This window comes from Hypanus sabinus, chromosome 1, assembly GCF_030144855.1.
Source record: "Hypanus sabinus isolate sHypSab1 chromosome 1, sHypSab1.hap1, whole genome shotgun sequence".
Lineage (NCBI taxonomy): Eukaryota > Metazoa > Chordata > Chondrichthyes > Myliobatiformes > Dasyatidae > Hypanus > Hypanus sabinus.
Window position 1 is genome coordinate 208,373,253 of NC_082706.1, and position 24,301 is coordinate 208,397,553.

The 24,301-nt window shown below is 43.3% G+C and overlaps 1 protein-coding gene across 1 annotated transcript in view; it reads right to left on the reverse strand.

Annotated features, from left to right (window-relative positions):
* The window catches only part of mal2 (mal, T cell differentiation protein 2), a 37,174-nt gene extending 25,000 nt beyond the window's left edge, over window positions 1-12,174 (reverse strand). Inside the window, exons 1-2 of the mRNA XM_059984847.1 lie at window positions 11,974-12,174; window positions 11,694-11,864 (exon numbers count right to left, since the gene is read on the reverse strand). Of these exons, the coding sequence (XP_059840830.1) occupies window positions 11,694-11,864; window positions 11,974-12,129 (327 nt within the window). The 5' untranslated portion in view covers window positions 12,130-12,174. The remainder of the gene's footprint in view (window positions 1-11,693; window positions 11,865-11,973) is intronic.
* Window positions 12,175-24,301: the final 12,127 nt, after the last annotated feature.

The following is a 24,301-nucleotide window of genomic DNA, read 5'->3' on the forward strand; positions in this document are numbered from 1 at the left end:
TTGAGTGAACTTGACCTTTTCTTGACATAGAATGAGAGGTAACCTGATAGAGGTGTACAAGATGATGCTCTGATTGTGTGAATAGTCAGAGGCTTATTCCCAGGACTGAAATGAGAGGACAGTTTTAAGGTGCTTGGAAGTAGGTACAGGAGGAGGATATTGGGGTAATTTTTGTTTTAAAAAAGTGAGTGCATGGAATGGGCTGCTGGCAACAGTGGTGGAGGTAGATACAATAGGGTATTTTAAGAGACTCCTGGATAGGTACATGAAGCTTAGAAAAATAGAGGGCTATGGGTAACCCTATCTAATTTCTAAAGTACGTACATGTTCAGCACAGCATTGTAGGCCAAAGGGCCTGTATTGTGCTGTAGTTTTTCTATATTTCTATAAAGTACTGCGTGCAGTTCTGGCTTTGGAGGTGGTGCAGAGGAGGTTCACCAGGTTGAATCCAGAGATGAGGGGGTTAGACTATGGGGAGAGATTGAGTCACCTGGGACTGTACTCGCTGGAATTAAGAATGCAAGAAGATCTTATAGAAATAAAATAATGAAAGTGACAGATAAGATAGAGGCAGGTAAGTTGTTTCCACTGGTAGGTGAGACTAGAACTATGGGACATAGCCTCAAGGTTTGCGGATGTAAATTTAGGTTTGAGATGAGGACGAATTGCTTTTCCCCCCCAACAACTGGTGAATTGGTAAAATTCTCTGCCTAAAGAAGCAGTGGAGGCTACCTTCGGAAATATATTTAAGACAAGCCTTGATAGATTTTTGCACCGTAGGGGAATTAAAGGTTATGGGGAAAAAGGCAAGTAGGTGGAGATGGCCAGATCAGCCATGATCTTATTGAATGGTGGAGGAGGCTCTCGACAGGCCAGATGGCTACTCCTATTTCTCATGTTCCTAGGAGACTCCAATGCACAAAAATCAACAGTCAGAATGGGAAACAGTTTTGTCCTTCAGGCCATTAGGTTTCTGCACTCCATGCCGCATTGCATCGAAGTGTCAACAGATAATGTGTATTGTACCATACAATATTTAACTTATGCACTTTATCTGTGCACAATTTATTTAGATTTAATTCTTACTTTGTCTTGTGTACTACTGTGCTTTACACCTTAGTCTGGAAAAGCATTGTCTTGTTCGTTGGTATAAATGTTTAGTTAAATAACAATAAACTTGGCAAAGCAAATCAAAGCCAAGTTTCACAATATCCATTCTTCCACCCAAATGATCTGATCCCACCATTGTTCAAGATTCCACATTACATCAACTGATATTTGCTTGGCCAACATCCAATTGTTTGGCACTGAATTCCCAAGGGTGGGGGTGGGGGAGAGAATCTAAAGCAGAGTCCATAAGGTAGCCCACATTGAGTTCAAAGTGGACAGGCAACTCCTACAATGCCACTGGTGCCAAACTGTATTGGTCTTTGCCATTCCTTTGGATTCGTCAGCTGCATGGAGAGTGGGAGCTTGCCACATGGTCACCAGCTTACTCTCCATACTGTACAGCTCCAGCTTGCTTATTTGGACAGCTAGGATGCAACATTCATGGTCAACGACCAAAAATCCTCAGGTTACATAGAAGCCGAGAAAACCTAGAGCATAATACAGGCCCTTCAGCCCACAAAGATGTGCTGAGCATGTCCTTACTTAGAAATTACCTAGGGTTACCCATAGCCCTCCATTTTTCTAAGCTCCATGTACGACAGTTCAACATTGATTACTTTGCACTAAAATGGACTTTTGTGCTAATTTTGTTCTTGCGGAAATGACGTACAATTCATGCTGATGTTTTTCTTGCGAACGCTACTTACCTGATGTGCTGTGCCGGTGATGCTGCTGCAGTTAAGTTTGGCATAGCACCTGTGCAGATGTAGATATATGACAAACTCAAGTTTACTATTAACAAGATTTGATGGAGGTACACAAAATTATGTGGGGTATAGATAGGGTAAACAAGCAGGCTTTTTCCTCTGAGGTGGGTGAGACTACAACCAAAGGCCACAGGTTAAAAGTGAGAGGTGAAATGTTCAAGGGTAACAAGAGGGGAAGGCCTCTTCACTCAGAGGGTTGAGAGAGCGTGAGCTGTCAGCGGAAGTTGTTTAGGAGAAGTTTGGATAGGTACAAGGAGGGTAGGGGTATGGAGGGCTGTGGTCCTGGTGCAGGTCAATGGCCGTTTAAGTGGTTTGGTATGGACTAGATTGGCTGAAAGTTCTGTTTCTGTGCTGTAATTTTCTATGAACATTGTGCAGGAGTTTTAGAGTTAAAATCCTTCTAAAACCCACAACCAAGTCTATATCCACACTTTGAGGCAGTGTATTTGGTATGTCAATTATTTACCGTGCTTTTAAAAAAGCCTTTGGCTTGAACTTTTGCACTCTGTGGCAGTGAGTTCCACGGATTCACCACCCACACATTGAAGAAATTCCTCATCTGTTTTAAAGGCGCTTCCTTGTATTCCGAGGCTGTGCCTCCTGGTCATGGACTCCTCCATTCCAGGAAATACCCTCTCCATGTCCACTGTCCAGGCCTTTCAATATTCAATGAGATCCCCTTCTTAGTGGCATAGGAACTGGCTCAGAGAGCATGGTTTCAGGTCTTTGGATGACTGGAACCTTTTCTGGGGCAGAGGTGACCTGTACCAGAGGAATGGGTCAACCTGAACTGGAGGGGAACCAATGTCCTGGCCGGGAGGTTCACTAGAACTACTTGGGAGGGTTTAATTGAGTTTGGCAGGGGAATGGGAACCAGAGCAGGAAGTGTTGGAATGGAGAGAAATGTCAGGGCAAGTAAAAACAAAGTAATTGATACGAGTCAGATAGTTTGAAGTGTGTGTATGTTAATGCTGAGAGTATTATGGGTAAAGGTAATCAATTCAGAGAATGTTTCAGTATGTGGAACTATGGTGTTGTGGCTGTTACAGAGGGGGACAGGAGTGGGTGCTTAATGACCCAGGGTTTTGATGTTTTAGGAAACTAATACATTTAGCCACTGATACATTGAGGAACAGATATGCAGGCAGATTAAGGCAAAAACAAAGGGTTGTTGTCATGGGGGCCTTCAATTTACTAAGATAAACTGGGCCTCTTTCATGCGTGGGGTTTAGGTGAGGCAGAATGTTAGGTGCATCCAGGAGGGGTTCTCAAATTAATGTCATTAGTACAAGAGGAGGGGGCTGTACTGGATCTGACGTTGGTAATCAGTCTGGCCAGGTGAGTAGTTAGGGAACTGTGACCAAGCTCCTTAAGTTTAAGATAATTATGGACCTTGTGGGAGTGTATTACATTGGAGCAGGGCAAATTACAGAGCATTGGGCAGGAACTAGGGAGAGCTAGTTGGGAACAGCGGTTTTTGGGCAAGTCCACATCCACTGCGTGGAGGGTGTTTAAAGACAAACTGCCTAGAGTACAGGACAAGGATGTTCCAGACAGGACATGGACAGCAAGGAAAGAGCTTTTGATGGAGAGATAGGTGATGAATTTAGTCAAGAAGAAAAAAGTACATAAAGGTTAGAAAGCTAGAATCAAACAGACCTCTTAAGGATAATAAAGAAGCCACAAAGTTACAGAGGGAATGAGGAAAGCCTGGAGGGACCATGAAAAGTCTTTGGCAAGTAGGATTAAAGAGATTCCCAGGGCATTCTATACATATAGCACAGCAAAGGGACAACCTAGAAGAGGATAGGTCCAAAGATAAAGGGGAAAAATTTGCTTGGATGCTGAGGACGAGGGTGAGGTCCTTAAAGAGAACTTTATCTTAAATGAGTCATTTTTTAAACTATCAGTGAGTCATAATTTATCAAGGCTGTAGAAGATCAGGAGATCATTGTCAAGTATTAATATGCCAGGACATTTCAAAGTATAGGAGGAAGTAGTGTTGGGTCACTTTGAGCATTAAAGTTGGCATGTTCCCAGGGCCTGATGGGATATATCCCGATTTATTGAGAGGGGCAAGTGAAGAGATTTCTGGGCCTTGATCAATATCATTGAGTCCACTCTAGCCACAGGTGAGGTCCTGGAGGGCTAGTGAGTAGCTAATGTTGTTCCATTATTGCAGAAGAGAACCAGGGATAACCCTGGAAACTATAGACTGGCGAGTCTCATATCAGTAGTGGAGAAGTTACTTCAGAGAATTCTTAAGCATTTGGAAAATCATCGCCTAATTGGGGAGAGCCACCATGGCTTTGTGTGGGGTAAGTAGTATCTTACTAACTTGATCGAAATTTTCAATGAGGTGATGAGGGCAATTGATAAAGGCAGAGCTGTGGATGTTGTCTACATGGATATTTGTAAGGTGTTTTTACAAAGTCTCTCATGGGAGGCTCCCTGAAAGAGGCTATGATAGTTGATAGGGTGGCTAAGAAAACAATGACATGCTTGCATTAGTCAAGGCATTGAGGTTAAAAGTCATGTGGTTATGTTGCAACTTTATAAAATTCTGGTTAGGTCACATTGGAGTATTGCATACAGTTCTGATTGCCCTATTATGGGAAGGATGCAGAAGAGGTTTACCAAGATACCAGGTCATGTGCTGTAACGAGAGACTGGACAAACTTGGGTTTTCTCTGGAGTGGGATGGCTGAGGGGGAGATCTGACAGAGGTTTATAAGATTACAAGAGGCATAGATGGAGTAACAGATGCAAAGGGTCAAGTGCTTTTTTTTTAAAAAAAAATTGTGGTGGGACCCTGTAATGCACTGCAGAAACATTAGGGACTTAGAGATGTTTAGATAGACACACAAATCTGAGGAAGATGGAAGCAAAGGGACATTGTGTAAGCAGAAGAGATTAGTTTAGTTAGCCTTTTCATTACAAGCTTACTTGGTTCAAAACAAAAATGTGGGCTGAAGGGCCTATTTCTTCACTAGTCTATGATCTACAGTCAATGTTCCTCTGCACGAATTTGCTTGCATACCAAAAATGTGCAATATGTCACCTTTAGCTTTAACTTAAATCTTTATCACAACTGCCAAGCATTGTTAGAAAATAAAAACAAATGGAAAATCTTCAGTTCAATCATTTTTGTTTGCTTTTAACACTCCCAATTTGTTAAAGTGGGTGACTTTTTCAATGTAGAGAAAATCATCTGACAGAAGACTTACAGATTCTATTATGTAAAGTTACTATTGTCTGCAAATTTCCTTGCACTCCACTTCCTGTCCTCAACCAATACACATACATAGACGTAGTAAGAATGTACGCAAACCCCATTAACTTTTCCTGTTACAATCCCTGAAGTTACATAGGACAGTGCAAGGACAACTGTTTAATTTCGTGCAAATTTAATTACACCTGGTACTTGATTCACCTATCAAACCCAACTTGCAAGAGTAAAAAAATAACAAAATAAACCATCAAAACCCGACAGATCAGTACAAAGGTATTGGAGAAACTTAGCAGGCAGCATCTATGGAGGGAAATGGAAAGTCAATGTTTAGGGCTGGGACCCTTCCTCAGTTCAGTAGAGATGTGTATATAACGAATAGAATTGTTTATTTGTTATGTGCCATGTCATATGACATAGCTGATCAGGGTCTTCCCATAACCATTCTTGGCAAATTCTTCAAACAAGTGATTTGCCATTACCTTCTTCTGGGCAGAGGTGAGCCCAGCCATGATCAATACTCTTCAGGGATTGTCTGCCTAGTATCAGTGGTCACATAACCAGGACTTGTGATATGTACCAGCTGCTCATACGACCATTCACCACCTGCTCCCATGGCTTCATGTCACCATGATCAGGGAGGGGAGGTGGGCTAGACCAAGATTGACCTGCAGACTAGTGGAGGGAAAGGGTATCTTATACCTCCTTTAGCAGAGACATCTCTACCTTGCCACCCACAATGGAATAACTTGCAAAAAAACACAAAAACCATGAACAATCTGTGTTTGTATCAGACAGAAATTTCAGCTTAATAAAGAATTTGAAGTCAAGTCAATTATGCAAAATGCACTAATTTGATGAAATGTTTTTCATTTTTGTGAACATTTATAAACTGAGTCTAAAAAAACTCTCTGCCAGCACTTTGTGAAGTACACCAGCTCATTAATGCAAATAGCTAAAATAGAACCCTGAGGCTCCATCAAACACACTGAGCTAGTTTGTGCATTCCTTCCATTTACTCCAGTTAGTTCCAACTTGGAATTCCAAAGTGAAATAGCTCTTCCTCCCAGAGATGGGCCCATGGGAGGATGATAGTAGTGATCACTACAATGAGCAGATTGTGTTTTCATGGTTTTGTCAGTAATTATACACTCAAGGCCATTTTATTAGGTACACCTGCTTGTTAATGCAAATATCTAATCAGCCAATCATGCGGCAGCAAAACTCAATGCATAAAAGCATGCAGACCTGGTCAAGAGGTTCAGACCAAACATCAAAATGGAGAAGAAACGTGATCCAAGTGACTTTGAACACAATGATTGTTGGTGCCAAACGTGGTTTGAGTACTTCAAACTGCTGATCACATGGGAATTTGAGTCAGAATCATAGAACATTATATCAGAGAAAGAGGCCCTTTGGCCCTAGCTCGTGTCAAACCATTAATCTGCCTAGTCCTATCAACATACAATCAGACCATAGCCCTCCCAATCATATACCTATCCAAATGTCTCTTAAAATGTTGAAATCAAACCAACATCCACCACTCCTGCTGGCAGCTTGCTCTACACTCTCAACACCCTGAGTAAAGAACTTCCCCCTGATAATTTCAGGTTTCACCCTTAACCCCCGACCTCTAGTTGGAGTCTCACACGACCTCACTGGAGAAAGACTGCTTGGCTTTTCACGCACAACAGTCTCTAGAGTTTAAAGAGAAATGTGGGTGAAAATGCCTTGTTAATTTGGGGGGGGGGGGTCAGAGGAGAATGGCCAGATTGGCTCAAGCTGACAGGAAATCAACAGGAACTCAACCACGTGTTACAGGGGTGTGCAGGAGAGCCTCTGAATGCATAGCACATTGGACCCTGAAGTTTTGAGCAACAGAAGATCCCACTGGGTTCTAATTCTGTAACTAATAAAGCAGCCACTGAGTGCCAATCTGCAAGCGTGATGTCAAGAGTTTAGTGAGAACATTTTTACACCCAATGTAAAATCCAAACAGGTATTCAGACCCAGAAAACTAACCAGCCTTAAATTTGCACAGAAGAATCCTTTAAAAAACATTTTATGACAAGATGTCCAATTTATTTTGATGCCGGACAGAATCTCTGAAGAGAATTAATAATGACCGGGGTTACTTCACCCATCTGGTAAAGACATTGCCCAGAAGGCAATGGTAAAGCACTTCAGTAGAAAAATATATCAAGAACAATCTTGGTCATGGAAAGATCATGATTACTAATGTCATACAACACAGCAATGTGGAAATAGGTGGTTAAATTATTAATAGTTTAAAATGTTTCTTATTAATCTATTTGTGGCCCTATTACACACACAGCCCCACCTCACTCCTGTTGCCACTCCAGGCAATAGAACTCCAATGCACCCCAGTAGAAATGTCTAAAACAAATGCTATTGTATAGATTACCCTGCTGTATTGATTCAGCAACCACTTGGTACCCAAATTTCCAGTAACGCAAGCTGAAATTTATGCTGAACTTTGCCAACCATATCCCAAGCCAATGCAGAGTGTTCACTGGGTTACCCCAGCTTTGCAGTCTCTTTCAACCCTATAACCTTCCAGGAACTCTGCTCACCACTAATTAGTTATGTACCATTTCTTACCATTCTGTTGCCTTGTAGCTCAGTGGCCCTTGGCCTAGAGTTCCCTCCCTCTCATTTGCCTTTACAGTTACAGGCAGTGCTCAGGTAGGGAAGTCACCGCCTCACAGACCAGAGTTCAAATGGACCCCAGGTGCTGTGTGGAGTTTGCACGCTCCTCCCAGTTTCTTCCTGCATCCCAAACATACATGGGTGGTGGCTTGCAGTGACCAGTTGAGCTTAGCATCAGTGCAGACCCTCGTGTGAAGTTCTAGGAATGCACGAGAATGTGGTACTAGTGCAAGTGGGTAGCTGCGGATGGGGCAGACCCAGGAGGGCAGCAGAGCTCATTTGCCATGTGTATTTTTTTTTCATTAAGCCCATTTCCCTCTCCAAATATTCCTCTTAGGTTTGCATAAATATACCTGTGCAATTTTACCAAGCACAACAATGCAATTTTTAAACATTTTTTTATATACAAGTCAGATACTGTAATCTAATCTGCAGCAGGACAATTCCAAAGCTCATGGGTAGAACAGGCAAGATTTAATCCTCAACCTCTAATATTAGACTGAATGGCTTTACAGTCATAGAAAATAGTACGGAACCAGGTCCTTTGGTTCACCTAGTCTGTGCCAAAACTATATAATCTGCGTACTGCCATTGATCTACACCAGGATCACAGCCCTCCAGACCCTCCCATCCATGTAGGAAGCCAAACTGCTCTTAAACATTGAAATTGAGCTTACATGCAGCACTTGTGCTGGCAGCTTATTCCACACTCTCAACACCCTCTGAGTGAGGGAAATTTCTCCTCATGGTCTCCTTAGACTTTTCACCCTTAACCCATGAACTCAAATTGAGAGATACTGATGCAGACTTCAAAGTAAATGGCCTCCTTCTGACATTCTCAATGCCAATAGCTTGTCCTGTTCCTACCACAGATGTCACAGCACAAAAGCTCACCAACACCACTACTTCCTCAGGGAATCTAAAGAAATCTGTCATGTCGTTGTCCACCCTCGCCTGGAAGTCTGTCATGACCCCATGGAATGTGTGGGTTTTCTCTGGGCTCCTCCCACAGTCCGAAGACGTACCAGTTAACAGATCATTGCAAATTGTTCTCTCTGATTAGGCCAAGGTTAAACTGGGAGTTACTGGGTGAAGTGCTTCAAAGAGCCGATTTCGAGCTGTATCTCAACAAAATTATTTAACTGATGCACCACAGCTGGATACATCACAGCTCAGCAAGGAGCTGCTCTTCACATAGTGGAAAAAAAACACAAGAGTTGTGAACAATACACACAAAATGCTGGTGGAACACAGCAGGCCAGGCAGTATCTATAGGGAGAAGTGCTGTCGATGTTTCGGGCCGAGACCCTTCGTCAGGAAGAGTTGTGAACACAGCTCAGCACATCATGGAAACCAGCCTCCCCTCTGGACTGTCTACACTCCTCACTTCCTCAGTAAAGCATTTAGCCAACATAATCAAATGACCCCACCCACACCAGACACTCTCCTCCCACCAGGAAGATGAAACATGAGCCTTGAAACCATGTACGTACTGACTCAAGGACCGCTTCTCTCCTGCTGTTAAGGATATTGAATGGGACAGCAGGTTGTACTGTTCACCTTGCATGTTACTGTTTACCTGCCCTGTTTTCTCTGTAACTGTTACACTTCATTCTGCCTTGGACCACAAGATATAGGAGCAGAATTAGGCTATTTGGTCACTGGAGTCTGCTCTGCCGTTTCCTCTCATCCCCAGTCTCCTGCCTTCTCCCTGTATCCCTTCATACCCAGAAGAATCTATCAACCTCTGCCTTAAATATACATAAGGACTGGGCCTCCAGAGCTGCCTGCGGCAATGAATTCCACAGATTCACCACTTTCCGGCTAAAGAAATTCCTCCTCATCTCTGTTCCAAATTAATATTCTTCTTGTCTGAGGCTATGTCCTCAGATTTTGGACTCTCTTGTTCTTTCTCAATTAACTGTGTAGGCACAGTGCACAAGACAAAGTTTTCCACTATATCTCAGTAACAATAGTAAACCAATTCCAATACCTGGTAGGCATCAAAGAATATATCCAAAATTATCAAACTTCCTCTGCAATTTGCGTTTTATGGAAAAACAAAAATCCCATCTCCAGAAACCAAAGTGAAGAGAGTTTAGTGAAGGCTCCGGTCTTCGACAATCTCTCCAATCTGCTGGCTAACCACAACTAGACTTGCCACTTAAACAGGCAACTGGAAGTTCAAAATAAGCTTATTATCAAAGTCCATATACAACCCTGCGATTCATTTCATTGTGGGCATTCACAGCAAATAAAGCAACAACAGAATCAATTAAAGACCTCACCCAACAGGAAGGACAAAGAACCAATGCACAAAAGACAAACTGCAAATACAAATGGAAAAAAAATATAAGCAATGAATATCAGGAACAGAAGATGAAGAGTCTTTGAAAGGTTATGGGGTCAGATCAGTGCTGAGCAGCACTGAGTACTGTTGAAACTCAGCAAGTCAAGCAGCTTCATGGAGGAAAATGTTGCAGTTTTATGTAATTTCACAACTGCTAGTTTATTATAATAATGCCAGTAACATTATACAGTCTTACATAAAGTGCGAGGTTCATATTAATGTCAATGGCCTGGCCATGCCCCTCAAGGACTATGGCTAGAACACAGGACAGTACAGCACAGGAGCTGATCAGTCAGCTAAAAAGCAAATCCAGAAATCACCCAAACACTAATCCCTCCAATGACACAATGTCCACATCCCTCCATCCATGTAACTATCCAAATGTCTCCTAAAAGCCTCTAAAGCATTTGCCTCTGCCACCATACCAGGCAGCGGATTCCAAGCATCCACCACAATGAGTAAAAAGCTTCACACACAAAATGCTGGGGAAACTCAGTCGGCCAGGCAGCATCTATGGAAAAATGTACCGTCGATGTTTTGGCCTGAGAACCTTCAGCAGGACTGAAAAGCTTACCTCTCACACCCCTCTGCCCATATGAACCCACCCCTCTCACCTTCCATGCATACCCTCTGTTATGAGTGATGCACCATCAATAACTCTAGCAGACTGGAAGTGAACGATAGGCTTGCATTAGCAGCGAAAAGGGAGCATGACCATGTTGGAAACTGAGGGAGGGAGCAGTGCCCCAATCACCTTTATACTGGGGTCTGTGGGAGAAGCCACAGGAGCAGTCAGCAGAGGGCGTGTCCGGACAGGTATATGTAGTTCACCACAATGAGACACTTCAACCCTTGGAAACAGATACTCTCTATCTAGGCTAATACTTTGTGACTGAAGGTGCAAGCATGTAAACATTGTTTCAGTTAGTTGTATACATGTGGTTGACTATAAACTTTTTTTGTATGGGAGGAGAGATTTGGGGGATGAGGTTCAATTTTTGTTCATTTTTTTTGTGTTGGGGTGGTAGATAAAACCCTCAAAATAAGCTGCTTCCCCCCCCCCCCTTAGTTTCTTGGAGGAGAATTTCGGAGTTGTATACTTTAATAAATGAACTTTAAACCTGAAAATGAATAGCTGATAGTTTGGGAGGAGACCCTGGAAAGGAAGGCGACAGAAGCCAGAAGAATGTGGAGGGGGTGGAAAGGTGAAAGTTCCAGGGCCAATTAAGAATCTTGGCCGGAATCGTCCGCAGTTTCCCTCCACAAATGCTGACTGACCTGCTGAGTTCCTCCAGCATTTTGTGTGTGTTACTCCGGATTTGCAGCATCTGCAAAAATCTCTCCTGTTTAAGGTTCGCGATCTTGCGGGCGGGCGCCCGCCTTCGGGGACCGGTGAGAAACGGCCGACTGGCGAGTTTTCAATGAGTGAGAGGCCGGCTCCACCCCACACTTCCCAGCGGCGAGGTGACGCCGAGATTTCCGCATAGCGACCCGTGGCAGGGGCACAGGCTCTGGCAGGAGGGGGGAGGGAAGGGTTTGGGAGGACAACAGGCGATGGTCTACTTACCACCATGTTCCAGTCAGTGTCCAGCCGGTCGGCCAGCCCGCACAAATACACCGACAGGTAGAGGCAAGAGCACACGAACATGGTGACTGACACAAACATCACCCAGCCTTGCATCAGGGGCACCGGGACGTTGGAGGAGGCGACCAGAATCCATACCAAGCCTCCGAACAACTGTGTTGGGAGAGAGAAAGGCAAAGAGGGATTGTTACACCGCCAGTAAACAAGACGCCGCCGCCGCCGCCGCCGCCCTGCCCTCCCGGACCTGGGCAGCTGTACTTACTATCTCCAGGCAGATGAATGCACCCGAGTAAGTCTGCAGCACCGACGTGCCCAGGGGTAGAGTCACCCGCGGAGCAGGGAAGGACACGGCATTCGCACTGGCGTTGGTCGTGGCTGCCGACATGGTCGCAGGTGAGTCTCGGAGACCTGGCGGCATCACGTGACCCGGGCCCCAGGCAGGTGCAGCCACTCCCCGGGGAGCGCGTGCACGGCGGAGGGAGCGCGCCTGTGTAATTGCGAGAAGGGAAGTCCCAGGAACTACAGTGAAAGGTATTTATGAGTTTATTTTACTGCCGGCAATTAAGTACAATCATTCATACCTCTTGCTTCGTTAAGATTTTTACAGCCGGGTGAGGTGGTGATGACAAACTCCCACTATCTTTTAAATGTTCCCGATGGTGTGAGTTTCAAATACCTTGTGACAACCAAGTTCAGCTCCAGGTCTTAACATGTGGCTTATCACCAAACCCAGCGGAACCGGTTCTACCGACTAGAGAAGGGGCAATTGCAGATTACTGCCGCCTTAAAACCAGTCGTCTAGGGCAGATGGATATTGTCAGCGGTTAGCAGCTCATCTAGGAGAGGGAAAACTCTGATCTCAAACCTCTGCTGCCTTGCAGCTGCACCCACTCACGGGGGAGGCTTTAAAAGTAAGTCCTGAGAAAATAAATCCGGAGCCAGAGTCCCTAGGGCAGTCCTACATTGAGTCCAACACTGACTGGCAACTTCTGATGCCAAGCTGTATTGGTCTCTGCCGTTCCTTTGGATTCTTCAGCTGTGTGGTGAGTGGGAGGATGCTACTTGGGCTACTTGTTCTCCGTACGCTACGACCATGGCTTGAATACGCAATACCCATAGCCAACCCTGACCAAAGGAGGCCTCTTGGGAGTTGCGAAATAAATCTAAGGCCAGAATCCCGTGTATTATCACTGCCTTGTATCTGGTGACAGTTGTTGTTTTGCAGCAGCAGTATAGTGCAAAGACATAAAATTACTACACATGGTGCAATAACGGAACAGCCAGGCGATACCAACCGTTCAGAAACCTGTTTGCACAGGGGAAGAAACTATTTTGTTGAGGCTCCTTGATGGCAATAACCAGAAGAGAACGTGTCCAGTGTGATGCTGGAGATATCAGTCACTGAGCCTGCTAGGAAGTGGTTTTTAGGGAAAGACAAAGACTTCTCCTCGCTGACACTTGTAAGTTCACATAATATTTCACCAGTATTGATTCTTCTTCAGCCCATCACCCTTACTAGGGTGTAGGCAACCAATGGCAGCTTGACAGAGTCCTCTGCCCTGGGCCAGTGTTTCAAAATTTCCTCAGGTTTAGCCCATCTTCTTGGTATCCTCCCCTCCCAGGGATGAGGTCTTTGGAGCTTCCAATGGCATTTCTTCACCTCTGGGTATTTAGTGATGGGGTTGCTAGCTCGATGTCCTACTCGCCTCCTCTTAAAGCTGGGCTTGGGACTGTCCATGTAGAGTTTAGTATTCACACCAGGCTTGGGACTGTCCGTGTAGAGTTTAGTATTCTAGTATTCACACCAGGCTTGGGACTGTCCATGTAGAGTTTAGTATTCTAGTATTCACACCAGGCTTGGGACTGTCCATGTAGAGTATAGTATTCACACCAGGCTTGGGACTGTCCATGTAGAGTTTAGTATTCACACCAGGCTTGGGACTGTCCATGTAGAGTTTAGTATTCACACCAGGCTTGGGACTGTCCATGTAGAGTTTAGTATTCTAGTATTCACACCAGGCTTGGGACTGTCCATGTAGAGTTTAGTATTCTAGTATTCACACCAGGCTTGGGACTGTCCATGTAGAGTTTAGTATTCTAGTATTCACACCAGGCTTGGGACTGTCCATGTAGAGTTTAGTATTCTAGTATTCACACCAGGCTTGGGACTGTCCATGTAGAGTTTAGTATTCTAGTATTCACACCAGGCTTGGGACTGTCCATGTAGAGTTTAGTATTCTAGTATTCACACCAGGCTTGGGACTGTCCATGTAGAGTTTAGTATTCTTGTATTCACACCAGGCTTGGGACTGTCAATGACAGAGTTCTAATATTGAATGTAAACAAGTAATTTGTAGTAATTGAAGAATTAAGTAACAGCAATGTGATTGATTTGTGGTATCCGGAAAAGTCTAGGTGGATGTTAACATTGACAGCAGAAATCAAGTTTGCTCTGCATTTATCTTTAAATAAAGAAACAAATTTCTCTGACTCATGGTTTCTGAAGTTCTGTACACCTTGTGTATTAACTATGGGGGCTGAGCTACTATGATGATTATTTTAATACCATGTAAAGGATGGAGAGGAGACAAGGAAGGAAATAGTTTGGGAACAGGGGGAGGTTGGTGAGGCTGGAAGAAAGGGAATGAATCAAGAGCAATGGTATGATTGTGTAGATGTTGGAGGAACTCAGCACCAGGGGAGGGGGTAGGCAGATGAGGAGAATAGGTAGGAGGTCAGAGTGGGGAACTGAAGATGTGAGAAGGGGGAGTTGGAAAAGATTACCAGAGATTGGAGAAATTGCTGTTTATGCCATGATGTTGGAGGCTACCTGGATGGAGTATGAAGTGTTGGACCTCTCAGAGGAGGCCAAGGCCTGACATGTTAGAACGGGAATGATAGATAGATAGATAGATACTTTATTCATCCCCAAGGGGAAATTCAACATTTTTCCAGTGTCCCATACACTTATTGTAGCAAAACTAATTACTGAGTACTTAACTCAGTATAAATATGATATGCATCTAAAATCACCCTCCCAAAAAGCATTAATAAATAGCTTTTAAAAAGTTCTTAAATAGTTTACTAAAGTGCATTGAGTGGTAACTTAAACTCAGTCCTAACCCCGGCACTTTAACATGTCTTGCCTGTGGTGGTTGAATTGTAGAGCCGAATGGTATTGGGGAATAATGATCTCTTCATCCTGTCTGAGGAGCATTGCATTGACAGCAACCTGACGCTGAAGCTGCTTCTCTGTCTCTGGATGGTGCTGTGCAGAGGATGTTCAGGGTTTTCAATGATTGACCATAGCCTACTCAGCGCCCTCTGCTCTGCCACCGATGTCATCCTCTCCAGTTCTGTGCCCACGACAGAGCCCGCCTTCCTTACCAGCTTATTAAGACGTGAGGCGACCCTCTTCTTAATGCTGCCTTCCCAGCACGCCACCACAAAGAAGAGGGCGCTCTCCACAACTGACAGATAGAACATCTTCAGCATCTCACTACAAACATTGAATGACGCCAGCCTTCTGAGGAAGTACAGTCGACTCTGCGCTTTCCTGCACAGGAAGTCCAGTCTAGCTTCTCGTCTAACTGCACTCCCAGATACTTGTAGGTCTTAACCTGCTCCACACATTCTCCATTAGTGAATGAGATAGGAATTAAAGTGGTTGACTGCTTGGAAATCCCGCTCTATCTGCGTTAACACAGGGAAATTTACCAATTACATACTGGTAGGTGAATGTGAAGGATGAAATGCTTCTGGAAAGCCCTATTCCTGTTCATCTCTTTCGTTTGCAGATAGATTGAAGGAATGCAATGATATCTGCCAAACTGTGGCACATCCTCTACCACTGGACTCTCAGCCAGGTGGAGGAACATAGGGATCCGAGTGTCCACAGCGATAGATCCTCCAAAGATGCCTCATGATAATGGGGTTGTTAAGAAGGTCTTCATTCGTCAGGGTATTGAGTTTGAGATGTAATGTTAAAGCTCCATAAAACCCTGCTTAGATGACAATTGGACAATTATGGTCGCCTTGTTATAGGAAGGATGTGGAAGCTCTAGAGCAAGTGCAGAGGATTTGCCTGGATGAAAGAGAAGATCGGTAGCTTGGGTTGGCTGCTAGTTTGTAGGGTTGTAGGTCACAAACATTTCATCACCAGTCAAGGTGACATCATCAGTCTGCGTGAATATTGTTTCTGCTGAGTACTCACATTTATATTGGTCTGACTTGTTCTGGTTGATTGCCTGTCGTGCTGGCCTCTAGTCTCCGCTGGGTCCCAGCAAACTGGTTTGCTGAGTGATCTCTGCTAGCCCGTATCCCTGGTTATCAGTCATTGTGAGCGTTGGTTCTTTGGGTGTCCACGGCACACCCCTTGGCCCTGATCCCAGGGATCCAGAGGATGCTGCCTGGGTTAGAGACCTCGTCTTATGAAGATCGGTTTGGTGAGCTAGGGCTCTTCTCTTTGAAGTGAAGGAGGATGAGCACTGTACAAAGAGACTGAGTGGACAACCAGAGACATTTTCCCAGTGTGGAAATGGCAAGTACGTGGGGCATAACTTTAAGCTGATTGTAGGATAGTAATGACGGGGATGTCAGAGGTAAGTTCTTTCCACAGAGAGTGGTGAGTGTGTGGAATGTGCCGCCAGGGGTGCTGGTAGAGGCAGACATTTAAGAAACCCATGGATCATAGGAAAATGGAGGACTATCTATGGAGGAGGGAAGATCAATCTTAGAATAGGTTTAAAGGTCAGCACAACATTGTGGGCCGAAGGGTCTGTACTGTGTTCTATCTTCCATTGTCTATATATTGCCAAGTCTAATTGTCCTCCTGCCATCTGAACAGATGTAGATGGGATTCAATGTGGTACCCAGACATAGTATTAATTATAGAAGGATAGAGGTTAGCACAATGCTTTACCATACCAGCGACTTGGGTTCACATTCTACCTCTGTCTGTAAGGAGTTTGTATGTTCTCCCCATGACTGCCAGTTTCCTCTCACAGTCTAGAGATGTACCAGTTAGTAGGTTAATTGTTCATTGTAAATTGTCCTAAGATTAGGCTAGGGTTAAATTAGGAGTTGCTGTACAGCATGGCTCGAATGCCTGTTCCGTGCCGTATCTCAGCAAAGAAAATAAATAATTGCCTTTGGTCAGGCTAGCCATGTAGTGACATTTACTCTCTGAGCAGAGGGTTCTGAACCTCCATGAAGACAGCTGATCAGTGTCCAGTGGACGTAGACATCATTGACAAGGCATCGAATAATAACCCATCCCAGATCCCCCTGAGCATCAGCTGTTCCTGTTCATGTAGTGATACAGCACACTTTCATTAAAGAGTTCCAATGTATTGATTTACTAGCAATAAACAAGTCAAAATGGAAAAGTTCTTGGAGTTGATGGAACACTCAATGCCTCTGCCACTATTTTCCCAGAACATAGAACATTACAGTGCAGGCCCCTTGGCCCACAATATTGTGCAGACCCTTTAACCTACTCTAACATCAATCTAACCCTCTCCCCCCAATAACCCACCATTTTTCTACCACCCATGTACCTGATGTATCAGCCTCTTCCACCAACCTTGGCATGGCATTTCACTCAGTGTAAAAAAAAAACATGAAGTACTCATTTGCAACACCCCCTGTAATTTCTTCCAACACAATTCCATGAAAATCAGTGGGCTATTTGATCTTTTGAAACACATAATCATGAGCAGATTTATTAACACTGTCGTATGATGTGATTTGTTGTTTTGTTTCAGCAAAGACATAAAAATCACTAAATTATTAAAACAAATAAATAGTGGAAAAATAAAGGCAAAAAGAAGGCTGATTGTTCATGGGTACATGGACCATTCCGAAATCGGATGGCCGAGGGCAAGAAGCTGTTCCTAAGTTGTTAAGAGTGATGTGTCTCTGAAGAGAAGTGTTATTTTTAAGCTCTGACTAAGCAAAACACTTCAAGTTGATAATATTTCCTTGGACACAGTCTTATGTAGCTGTTGACAAACAATAATAACTCACCTAACTGACTCTTACACTTACTCCCACCCCAGCCCACCACCACTTCCAGTTCTAATAAAATGTGCCAATTATCATTTAAATTGATTATTTTGCTCATGGTGTCAGGGTTGCCTCATCAAGATAGTTTCTGAGGACTATGACGTGGACTGATGCAGAGATTAGTCCTTACACGAATGCATGGTAGCTTAGGGGTTAGCGTAAGTCTATTACAGGGCTAGCTGGAAGATGGGGGTTCACTTTCTACCAATGCCTGTAAGGCATTTGTATATTCTCCCCGTTACTGCATGGTGCTCTGGTTTCATCCCACATTGCAAAGACGTACAGGATGAGGTTAGTGAGATGTGGGCATGCTTTGTTGGTGCAGACCTATGCCAGCACTTGTGGACAACTTGGTCAAATCCTCACTGACTTGATGGAAAAACAACACGTTCTGCTGTTTGCTTCAATGTACTGGTGAGAAACAAAGTGAATCTTTATTGCTTTAGATAAGAAGTGCTCTGCTGATCTAACTAGATGAGACCACTCACCCTCTTCTCTATTATTCAAATAATTAAGAAGCTTTCATTCCAATAAAGCCTGTGATCTGCATTTTGATGATGTGTTTTAAGGTCAATTGAGCGGTCTGGGGCTTTGCTGTCTCAAGGGAATTCAGTGAGGTTTCAAGCAAAGCATGCAGCCTAGAGACCAAGAAATCTGGAGACGGGTTGTGAGCCCATGATCGACTCCATTTCTCAATGATCCTGCCAGTTAAACCATTGAGGAAGATTGAAATCAATGAGGGTAAGAGCAGAAGGTGGGTGGGGTTCAGTGCCATTTGACCTCCCTCTCTTCCCCACCACCCTCTCTCACCCTCCCCCAACCACCACTCTCCCACCTTCCTCCCCCTCCCAGGAATGTGCCTATGTATGAATGGTCTCTCTCTCTCTCTCTCCTCCTTGCTCGATGGTGCTGGAGTCCTGGGTTTTGGGCAAGGTTTTGTTGATTGGACTCTGTTGTACATGTTATGAAGTGTTTCTGCTTTCTGGATGACCCTTTTATTTTTGCTGCTGTTTTGTATGATTTTTGAATGTGTGGGCTAGTGCTGTGACCTGTAGATAGCAGCTGAATTGAACTGAATGGAATATGCCTGGACTCCTTCAATGTGTTTGTGATTTTATGCTTTGTATTCTGTGTTATTCACTCATTTCTTTAGCGGCTTCCACAATTTTTTTTTGGTGTGTTGGGAGTCTGCTGTATTTCTCTAAATGTGTCCGTGGTTTTCTTTTTGTCCTGGTTGTCTGTGGGACGATGGATCTCAGGGTTGTACACTGCATACTTTCTTTGATAACAAAATATATTTCGAATATTATTAGCAAGTATTAAAAGACCGTTCTGGAATGTAAGAACAGATTGCTTGAAGGGTCAAATATTACTTGACTGAGCAACACCTCAACTTTGCCTGTCCATGGAGTGATAAAATGTGACTCAAGCATTCAGAATGATGGTGAAATACAAGGGGTGATTGATATGTTTGTGGCCTAAGGTAGAAGGAGTCAATTTTAAAAACCCTAGCACATTTATTTTTCAACATAGTCCCCTCCTACATTTACACACTTAGTCCAGCGGTTGTGGAGCATATGGATCTTGGACCTCCAGAAAGTGTCCACAGCAGGGGTGATTGATAAATGTAGAAGGAGATGAGTTATTAACCAAACTTTCTGCATAATCACTCAAAGAGTTGAACTGCACGTGCATGAAACGAGAGCTGTATAACTCATCTCCTTCTACCTTAGGCCACAAACTTATCACCATACTTTGGTGTAGAAATGTTATTGAGTAACCTTCTGAAGCAGACTTTGGTAATGAAAAGTATGTATGCATTACTACTGTTCCATTAAGTGTTTTATTTTCTGCAGTTTTTCTATAAAACGCAGTGTGTTCTGTTCTTTAAGTTTCACAGTTCAGTATTCACATCTTCAAAAGGTGATGCCTCAAAATGACGACATCCATCATTAAGGACCCCATCACTCCGGACATGCCCTCTTCTCATTGCCACCATCAGGGAGGAGGTAAAAGAGCCTGAAGACACACACTCAACTTTTCAGGAACAGTTTCTTCCCCCACCTCGGCAGCCATCAGATTTCTGAACAGTCAATTAACCCACGTACACTACACCAATATTTTTTCTCCATTTACACTACTTTTTAAAAAAAAAAAAATTCTTGTTGTAACATGCAACATTTTTTGAATGTATTGCAGTGTACTGCTGCTACATGACAAGTTTCATGACATACATCAGTGATTATAAACCTGATTCTGGTTCCTTCAGCTGCTTTGGTTGTCGAGTACTGGACCCTATTACTTTTCTCTCTCTCTCTCACCTGAATTCAGTTTAATATCACTGGCAAATGCTGTGAAATTTGTTGTGTTGTGGCAGCAGTACAATGCAATACATGATTCTAAAAACTATAACTTGCAATAATATGTATATATAAAAATAAAACTGGATAAGTCGTGCAAAAAGACAGCAACAAAAGTAGTCACATAGTGTTCAAGAGTCCACAGTCTGTTCAGAAATCTGATGGTGGAGGGGGAAGAAACTGTTCCTGAAATGTTGAGTGTCTGCCTTCAGTCTCCTGTACCTCCTTCCTGATAGCAGTATTGAGAAGAGAGCATGTCCTGGGTGATGGGGGTCCTCAGTCCCTTTTTGAGGCATCTCCTTTTGAAGGTGTCTTTGATACTGGGGAGGCTTGTGCCCATGATGGAGCTGGCTGAGTTTACAACTCTCTGCAGCTTTTTCCGATCCTGTGCAGTGGCCCCTCCAGAGCTGACGTTGATGAAACCAGTTAGAATGCTCTCCACGGTAAATCTTTAGAAGTTAGTGAGAGTCATTGGTGACATACCAAGTCTCCTCAAACTCCTAATGAAATATAGCTGCTGTCTTTGTAACTGCATCAACATGTTGGGCTTAGGATAGATCCTCAGAGATGCTAACACTCTGAAACTGTTCACCCTTTCCACTGTTTATTCCTTGATGAGGACTGGTGTGTTCTCTCTAATCCAGCCCTGAACCCCTTTGGCATTGAATATGTCGTTAGTATGGGCTCGTTCAGTCTGAGATCAGCAAGCTGAAAATACTTCGGATCTATGCCACAGTTGTACCCACCTAGCCTTGGAACACTTCATATGGCTCATTGTACGCTAGGAGGATTGATTTAACAATGTGGTTGCTCTTCTTAATGAGTAAAGTATTTTATAAACCTTTCTCGTTGCTCACTGTTTATATTCAGTTAATGATTAAAGCAGTTACCTTTCATTCTTGTTTGGCCAGTGTGGGTTGCAATGTCGCTTGCAATCTACTGGCTGGGTTTTCACCTTGCTGCGCGGGTGATGACCTAGATGAGTTGATTACACAGTTCATGCTGGTCTAATCGACTGGATGAAAGTTGGGAGTACTTTACAATGGCTGCATGATCATCTCCTCCACAGCACTGCTGGCATCTAAGTTTACCGAATATTTCAACCGCTCACACTTTACACAACTCAAGTGCAAGTTCAGTTTATTGTCATTCAATTGTACACACGTATATCACCGAATGAAGCAACGTTCCCCCAGGGATTAGAGTGTCCTATCAACATGGACCACAAGATCTCTCAGAACCTCCACATTGTCAAGAGACTCATCACTTATATTCTGTCTTCAAATTGGACATAGCAAAATGAACCACTTCACACTTATTTGGCTTGAAGTCCATCTGCCCCTTCTCAGCCCAATTCTGCATTCCATTGATGTCTTGCTGTAACCTTTGCCAACCCTCCAGACTATCCCCCAACTTTGTGTCATTGGCAAACTAACTAACCCATCTTTCTACTTCTTCATCCAGTTCATATATAAAAATCACAAAGAGGAGGGGGTCCCAGAACAGATCCCTGCAGAGTACCACTGGTCACCGACCTCCATTTACAACAATCCTTTGCCTTCTATGGGTAAGCTAATTTTGGATACACAAATCAAGGTCTCCATGGACCCCATGCCTTCTTACTTTCTGAAGGAGCCTTGCATGGGGAACTTTATCAAATGCCTTACTGAAATCCATCTTCACTACATCTTCTGCTCTACCTTCATCGATGTGCTTTGTTACATCCTCAAGGTATTTAATCAGGCTCATAAGGCACAACCTGCCCTTGACAAAGCCATGCTGACTGTCCCTAATCACATTATGTCTCTCCAAATGCTCATAAATCCTGCCTCTCAGGATCTTCCCCAACAACTTGCCCATCACTGAAGTCAGACTCACTGGTTTATAATTTCCTGGGTTATCTCTATTCCCTTTCTTTCAAACAACATTTGCAACCCTCCAATCCTCCGATACTTCTTTTGTCCCTATTGATGATACAAAGATCATCGCAAGAGGATTAGCAATCTCCTCCCTCACTTCCCACGGTAGTCTGGTGTATATTTCATCCGGTTCCGGTGACTTATCTAACTTAGTGCTTCTCAAAAGCTCGAGCACATCCTCTTTTTAATGTCTATATGCTCAAGTATTTCAGTCCACTGTAACTCATCCCCAAAATCGCCAAGTTCTTTTTCCCAGGTGAATACTGAAGCAAATTATTCATTAACTACCTCCACTACCTTCTCTGCCTCCAGTCACATGTTTCCGCTTTTGGACCTGATTGGTCCTATTCTCGCACAGCATATCCTCTTGCTCTTCAAATACTTGTAAAATGCCTTGGGGTTTTCCTTAATCCTGCTCACCAAGGCCTTCTCATGGCCCCTTCTAGCTCTCAATATTCCATTCTTAAGGTCCTTCCTAGCAATCTTCTAATTTTCTAGAGCTCTAACAGTACCTAGTTTCTTGAACCTTTCATAAGCTTTTCTTCTTAAAGGATTTTCTAAATCCTTTTAAAACCATGGTTCTTTAACCATACCAACCTTTCCCTGCCTCAATGAAATGTACCTATGCAGAACTACTGCCTTGTGTATTTCCCGGAGAACATCTACTCCCAATTTATTCTCCTAAGTTCCTGCCTAATAGCATCATATTTTCCCCTACCCCAATTAAATGTTTTCCCAAATTATCTGCTTCTATCCATCTCCATCACTATGGTGAAGGAGATAGAGTTGTGGTCACTACCTCCAAAATGCTGACCTCCCCAAGAGATCTGACACCTGACCAGGTTCATTTCCCAATACCAGATCAAGTACATCCTCTCCTCTGTTGATCATTTCTTGATTCTGACTGAAATACAGTTTAAGCAAAGATAGCATTTATTTGGCTAAGAAATTTAAAATACAGTTGCCAGATTTTGTTAAATGTATAATGAAAAAGTGATCAATGTTTGTGCATTTTTTTTTTCTTACAGTGACATGGTCAAGCCGAGTTGAACAGCTGAGGGAATTTGAGAACTTGTGGATGAAAACCAAAATGATTTTTGGTATCAGTGATGTTTTCATAGATGGGAATAAAGAATCATTGACTTTTTTCATAACAGTGTTGGTCACAGTTCCTACAGTGTGAAATCTAGCTATGGTGCTCCTGTCTTGTGACTATCTAAATTTAGGTTTGGAGAAAAGCCCGAGTTTGCTCAACTTTTCCTCATAAGACATGTTCTCTAATCCAGGAAGAATCCTGGTAAATCTCTTCCGCACCCTCTCTAAGGCTACGTCCACACTACACTGGATAAATCTATTACCAAAGCTTTTACTCTTCATTTTTACCCTCCGTCCACAATAAAACGGCGTTTTTGTCTCCCAAAACCAGAGATTTTCGAAAACGCTCTCCAGAGGGTGTAATTTTGAAAATGCTGGATAGTGCGGAGCAGTGTGGACGGGGTAACCAGAGTAATCTAAAAACATTGTCAGGACATGTCGGAACAAATAGTGATGGCTGCGCGCCATCTCATTGTTTTCTTGAACGCAATCTAACAATTTCAGAACAGACGGCAACGAGACTGAAGCCAGAAGAGAAATGTACTCATTAAATATTTTGACCCATAACTTACTGAATAAATAAGTATACTTTGCCCTGTTTTCTGTCCTTGCTCATATGAAGGTGTCCATCGTTTAAGTTTTTCTAGTCTGTAATTGAACAAACGCGCACTTTCACGGCGAGATTCGACACCAAACACGTTGCTTGTTTTTGGTAGATGTGTCTTTCGCGTGCACAGTAGGAGGAGATTCGCTGAAATATCTGTTTTAACGTGGACGGAGGTATTTTTAAAAACGCATAGTATGGACGCCTTTCGTTTTTATGTGAAACCAGCATTTTCAAAATTATCCGGTCTAGTGTGGACGTAGCCTAAAGCTTCAAAACCCTTCCTTTAATGAGGCAACCAGAACTGATCACTAAACTCCAAAGGAAATCTAACCAGAGGTTCAAATCACTTATTCTGAAGAAGGGTCTTGGCCTGAAATGTCAATTGTTTATTAATTTCCATAGATGCTGCCTGTCCTATTGAACTCCTCCAGCATTTTGTGTGTGTTGCATTGTAAGTATAGTGTTTACTGAGTGCTCTGAATCCTGCAGAGTTTTGCTAAATGATGTTAACAATACAGGAAGGGAAATAAATAAATACTGTAA